Genomic DNA, 6,853 nt, shown 5'->3' on the forward strand with positions numbered 1-6,853 from the left:
CTATGAGTCACAAGCAACTCAACGGCACATAACAACAACAACATAGCCCAGTGGCACCAAACCCTTGTCATTTCACCCCCATTGCTACTGGATACAAACCCTGTCATCATTCTTGAGCTAGATGTTTGCAACATAATGGTTTTGCACAATTATCATCCATGTGTAGAGAGTTGTAAAGACGTGTGAACCAACAATAAATAGCAAATCAAACTCGTTTGAGGGCCAGGTGACTGTTAGGAGCCTTGTAAGATAAAGCATGTGATGAGTGTTCCTGCTGTACACGTCAACCAGAGTACTCCTGCCTCACGTGTGTCCCCCACAGCCAGAAACGTCTAGGGACTTGCGATAAGTGAATTTGGACTTCAGTTCTTGTAATGGAAAGAGCCCCAAAGAGGAACCCTGAAGAGGAAGAGAGTCACAGCCACGTTAGGGCACCCACCGGGGGTCGCAAGAAACAGAATCCGAACTGCATGGTTGGGTTCTATTTTATTTGGTAAAAATAAGCCTTACTAAAAACTAGAATGAAACTCCTACACCCAACCCCAAACCCTCTAACAAAACGAGATGTTAATTTAGGAAGTTGCTGCTGAAGGGGAAGTCGTTTCAAATTATTGTTTTTGCTTCTTATGTCTCGATAGTATCACTCTGATTAAGCCCAAGGCTGCCAGACCCAGTGCTGTGACAGAGGCTGCTGTGATAGCATTTCTGACCTGTGAAGAAAAGAGAACACTCAGACCCTATGTCAAGAAATGAGCACCGGTTAAACATTCAACCCAAACTAAAGCTCTGCCCCTGAGTGATTCTGACCCCTGATGATCCACCTAAGGCTTCCACAGCTTTCTTTTTCCCAGTTGGTGGATTTGAAGCTCTGACTTTTTGGTTTGTAGCTAAGTGCTTAACCCCTGTTCCACCACGGCTGCTTGCATGTTCAACAGGGACAGTGAATTCTGGCAACTTCACATGTTTCTTGGCCTCTTCATTCATACTCGGAATCAACCAGTGTTCTCAGGGAAGAGGCCAGGAGGGGCCTAGAGCCAGCTGGGCTGGACTTTATAGGGACCAAAAGCAGGCAATGCGGGTGACTCTGAGTATTCAAAGCTCAAAAATCCCTAAAAGACAGGGAGGGCCAGAGTGCCAGAGTATCTGACTGGGAACCCTTGAAGCAAGTATGAAGTAGACAGGAGTTACCATGATGAAAGGTCAAACAACTGTGACCTCCAGGAGGGCAAAGATCTCATCTAACATCTTTATCCTGTATCTCCAAGGTGATAGACTTCATGATATTAGGACGTGTGACCTCTTGTGACCAGAGAAGTGATGTGCACTTTATAGACCTATAGTCAGGAACCTCTCCAAATTATTGAGGAGTAATGATGCCAGTCTGAGGACCAAGCAGGCCATGGTCTTTTCAATCATTTGCTACACCACTGAGAGCTGACAATGACTAAGGAGGACAGAGGAAGAACTGATGCCTTTGAGCTGTGGCATTGGTGAAGAGTACTGACTATCCCATGGACGTCTTGGGAAAGGTGCAGCCAGAGTGCTCCTTGGAGGCAAAGATGATGAAGCTTTATCTCTTCTGCTTTGGGCATATTGTTAGATTATTCTTTGCAGAGGGACATGATGCTTTGGAATGTGGAGGGACAGCAAAAGAGAGGAAGACTGTCGACCAGGTGGATTGACACAGTGACTGTAGAAATGGGCTTGAGAGCATCAGAGAATGTGAGGACGGCATGGGATAGGACAGTGTTCAGATGGATTGTTCATAGGGTTGTTTTGAGTAATATTCAACTGACAGCTCCTAACAACAACAACAACAACAACAACATTGGCTTAAAGTTGAACTGCGAGAGTGAGTTCAATTCTAGGCATTTGTAACTAAGAGCTGTCATTTCACGAGGTTACACAGTCTCTCTCCCACTCATAGCCCTGGTCCTTTCTGTCACTTCAGTTTGGTCCACACTTTATCCATCCAGGACCTTTTAACGTAGTTCCTCTGAGAGTGATGGGAGGTGGCTGAGTGCCACCTCATGGTTCTGGTCTTAAGGTCATGGAGGTTAAGGTCCACTGGTTCTTTGGTCCATGTAAACTGCTTGTTTGCACGTATCTTTCATTTTCTTCACTCTTATTTGTTCTGGTCAGAGAAAGAGCAATCATTGGACCATACATAGCCTCTCACAAAATTTTAATATCTTTTTTAAAATTTTTTTTTTATATTTTAGTATCTTGCTGCTACTTACCAAAGTAAGATGTAGAACATTTTTGTGTGTGGGGCTATGATGTGCCAATTGACTTTGATGTCCCCAAAGACTACGACCTCAGTGACACATTCCCTCAAAGTATTTGATTATGGCTAAGAAGTCTTCACGACTTGGTCCCTATATGTTCTACTATCTTATGGCTGTCACGTCAGTTCTGGCCTACAGTCACTCTCCGTCAGGTTTCTGAGGCTGCAAATCCTTACGACAGGACACTGTCCCTCTTTCTCCTGAGGAGCAACGGGTGTGTTCCAAAGACTGTCGGCAGAACAACACAATATGGAATATGCCACCATATTTCTGTAGGCTCCACTATATTCATGGTATATTTGTAGCATACTCAATTTTTAAAAGTTTTGGCATTGGGTGCTGTTGAATTGATTCTGATTCCTAGCACCCTTATGCAGAACAGATTAGACTTTGCCTCACCCTGTGCTACCCTCACAATTTCAGCTGTGCTTAAGTTCATTGCTGCCCTCACTGTGTCAAGTGTCATGTTGAGAGTCTTCTCCTCCTCTGACCCTCTTCCTCTCTGAGCAAGATGTTCTTTCCTGGAGACTGGACTCTGTTGGCAATGTACTCACGGTTGCACCACTGTGCCGCTCAGTCTTTTGAGAGTCTTCCTTTTTTTGCGTGATCCTCTGCGTACCATTCATGATGTCCTTCAGGGACTGATTCTTCTGATAACGTGGCCACAGTATGTGGGATGAAGTGTCACAATCTTTACCTCTTTAGATTATTCTGACTGCACTTTTTGCAAGACAAATTTGTCAGCATTTCATAGTAAAGTCAATATTCTTTTGTTTGTGTTGTTGTTGTTATTGGATTTTCCTTTAACATCAGTAACTTATGGCCAAACTTAGTTCCCAGGCATATTTGTTAAGCTATGGTCCTCACCGCTCCTTAATGTCTTATACTAGGTTGTTGTTGTTCAGTGCCATCGAGTCATAGGCGACTCATAGCTACCCTATGAACTAAAGTCCTCAACACTTGCATGACTTTAATCCTTTCTCCAGGTTCATAGGGTTTCCAGAGGCAAGCTATTTATATACTAGGTACTTTGTATATTTGCATTACCTGTTTGGTTCCTGACGGCATTTGCATAATGGCCCTTGCTTTAGAATTTGTTTCCGAGAACTTCTTCATTGTTTTTCATCTTAGTCTCAGAACTATCTATAGTCAATATTGCTCACCAACACTTTAATTTGAAGATATCAATTCTTAGTCTTAATCATAGTACAGCTTTCACATGCTTATTGAAAACACCATGCATTAGGTCAGGTGCACTTAAGTCTTCAAAGTAACATTTTTGCTGTTTAACACTTTAAAGATAGGGAGCTCCGGTGGCCTAGTGGTGAGAAGCTGCACTGCAATCCCAGAGGTGCATGGTTTGAATCCACCAGGTGCTCTGCTGGAGAAGGAGGGGCAATCTCCTCCTGTACTAGTCAGATCTGATTTGACGGTACATGCACAAAAAACCAAAAAAACAAAAACAAAAAAAACAACACTTTAAAGATGTTCTTTGTGGTATATTTGCCCAAAGCAATACATTATTAAGCTTCTTGTTTGCTATTACCATAGCTGTTGATTTTACGTTTAGTAAAATGAAATCCTTGACAGCCTCAAAGTTTTCTGTTTCTCATGCATATTGACTCAGTTATGAGAATTTTTATTTTCTTTATCTTGAAGTGCAATCCACACTGGTAGCTATAGTCTTTGACCCTTACCTAAGTGTTTAAAATATTTTTCATTTTCTTCAGACTAGGTTTTGCCATCTGCATATGGTTGTTAACATATGGTTCTTCTTTTATTCTTTTTTGAGAGAAATATTTGTATTTAGAATTAGCCAGCTGGACTCCCAATTTTAGATGATCCCAATTTTGTTGCAACACCCAAAGCATCATAGTCAGGAGCAATTTGAACATAGGCCTTCTTCTCTCCATCAGGTCCCATCAAGGTGTCCTTGACCTTGGCCACATCAGTGTCATAGAGCTTCTTTACAGCTTGTTTGATTTGATGCTTTTTGGCCTTGACATCCACAGTGAATACAAGTGTGTGGTTTTTTTCTATCTTCTTTATGGCTGATCAGTGGTTGGGGGAAACTTGATGATGGCATAGTGGTCAAGCTTGTTTCTCCCGGGGTCGTTCTTCTGGGGATATTTCAACTACCTTTGGAGTCTCAGCATCTTAGGCCACCAGAAGGTGGGCAACATACAGATACTCTTTTTTTGTGGCTGTGGATGCCCTTCAGGACGCCTTTGTGTTGGCTTCAGTTTTGAGAGGGGCAGGGGCTTCTTTCTTCGCTTCTGGCTCCATTTCCCTCTATTCTTGATGGTGCATCATTCATATAATTTAGTTTCTGGGATCTTTTGTGTAGCATAAAGATTGAATAAATATGGTGAAAAAAGGAAACCCTGTCACACACATTTCTTGATTTTAAACTATGCAGTATCTCCTTGTTGTGGACGATTTCTTGGTCTATGTAACAGTCTGCATGAGCACAATTTAGTGTTCTGGATCTCCCACATTACAATGCAATCTAAACTTTCTGATCCACAGTTGAATGTCTTTGCACGGTCAATAAAACATAGGATAGAGCAGGGTTCAGAGCTGTTGTACACAGGGTTGCTATGGGTTGCAAGTGACTCAAGGCACGTAACAGCAACAACATATGACAATGGAGAAATGCCATCAATATTTTGGAAAAAAATTGTTTCCAACACAGAAATCTATACCCACCCAAGATATTGATAAAATGCAGGGGTAAAAGGAAGATACTTTCAGACATTAAAGGTCTTTAAAATTTTACCTCCCATGTCCTCTTTAGGGAGCTCTGATGGCCTAGTGGTAGGAAGCTGTGCTGTAATCCCAAAGGGACACAGTTAAAATCTACCAGGAGAAGATGGGCATTCTCTCTCTATGCAATTTACTGCCTCTGAAAACCTGCTGGAAGGTCTGCTATGAGTCGGTTCTGACGTGACAGCATACAACAATAACATGCACTCTTTATCATGAAATTATAAGGAGAAGTAGTCTATGGGAAGTCAAATATCACACTAAATATTTGTAATAAACCAAATACTATTTCAGGATGTGGGGGAGGCACAGTACAAGCTGGAGTTCACCCTTAGGCACCAAGGCAATCCTTAAGGGTTTACCATATTCTTTTTTAAAAAAAAATTATTTTAATATTTTTGTGTGAGTGTACCGTCAAATCAGATCTGACTGGTACAGGAGGAGATTGTCCCTCCTTCCCTGACAGAGTATCTGGTGGATTCGAACTGTACACCTCTGGGATTGTAGTTGCAGCTCCTTGCCACTAGGCCAAAGGGTTTACCATATCCTTGCACTGTATTTGCTGACCTTTCCCTCCTGAGTCAAGGGGAAGGTTTTCAATAGAAAGAGCTTGGCTTCATTTGCATTGAATTCTCTTTGTGATTTACTTCCTGATAGTTTTCAATAAAGATACAGGGAAGCTGGAATCCTGGCCTTCAGTCTTTGGACCTGCTGGACCCCTGTCTTACACTCTCTGTTCTATCTCATTCCTGGTTGTCTGTCTCATTATTACTAATTATTAAAATACTTTACCCTCGGTCTGCAACAGTAGTCTACTATAAAAAGGAATAAATTAAGAAGGAGAAAGAGATGAGCTACAGAAACCATAAGCATTAGTACAGCACCTTTGTGGAGGACAATACTAGGGTGAAAGCTATACATCAAACACCACCCAAGAGAAAACTCTTAGAAACTATCCCTTCCAGGAGATAGATGTGCTGAATACCATCCCTCAGCTCTCTCCTCTCACTACCGTAGGTGTGGAAATGCAGAGAGGGAAGAGAAACACCAGGAGTGGTGGGTTAGTACTTATGGCAATAAGAGACCAGGCACATTTGCTCTCTGCTATTCTGGCCATAATCATGCCTCCTCGCTGGTCAGTCTCACAGCAGATGCCCAGCCATTATTACTAACTGAAGGAAAAGTCTTGCTCTCATAGACAAGGACAGAGGCTGGAGACGCACCTGGTCACTTCTGGGAACTCCATAGCGCAGCTCATTTACAAAGTGCTCGCAGTTTTCACTGGTCAAGCTGTAGTGCACCTCCTGGCCCACCCTCTCCTCTGCCTGCTTGAGGATGTCCCCAAGAGGCAGCGGAACGTATTCATTGTCGAGCTTGTTATTGATTTGATATTTGTCCTTCCCGGCCACCTTAGACAGCAATTCCTTCTTCACGATGGCTTTCTCTGTCAAAGCAGACAGGACACTTGCTGCACCAGCTCCAGCAAATTCACCTGTGGGGCCACAAACACAAACAGAAGGATTGGTGAGTTGGCCCGTGTATGATATTTAAGGAAGGCTTAAGGGACCTGAGCTGGTTCAAGGACTGAGTTTGGAAAAGGTGCTGTACAGTCTCTGGCTTTCCTCAAATTCCTCATTCCTCAATGAGCAGTGTGAAATTCCATGACTTGGGGTGACTTTTTAAATTTTTTTATTTATTTTTTTAAAAATTTTATTATTTTTGTGTGTGTACTGTCAAATCAGATCTGACTGGTACAGGAGAAGATTGTCCCTCCTTCCCCGGCAGAGCATCTGGTGGAT

General features: G+C 42.6%; 1 protein-coding gene across 1 annotated transcript in view; it reads right to left on the bottom strand.

The window, feature by feature from the left end:
* Nucleotides 1-608: 608 nt before the first annotated feature.
* The window catches only part of LOC102872279 (HRAS-like suppressor 3-like), a gene marked incomplete at its 5' end in the record, with an annotated part of 15,774 nt that continues 9,529 nt past the window's right edge, over nucleotides 609-6,853 (bottom strand). The window contains 2 exons of the mRNA XM_006901519.1: nucleotides 609-710; nucleotides 6,278-6,546. Of these exons, the coding sequence (XP_006901581.1) occupies nucleotides 609-710; nucleotides 6,278-6,546 (371 nt within the window). The remainder of the gene's footprint in view (nucleotides 711-6,277; nucleotides 6,547-6,853) is intronic.

This window comes from Elephantulus edwardii, unplaced genomic scaffold (assembly GCF_000299155.1).
Source record: "Elephantulus edwardii isolate Elephantulus edwardi_28Jun2011 unplaced genomic scaffold, EleEdw1.0 scaffold00328, whole genome shotgun sequence".
NCBI lineage: Eukaryota > Metazoa > Chordata > Mammalia > Macroscelidea > Macroscelididae > Elephantulus > Elephantulus edwardii.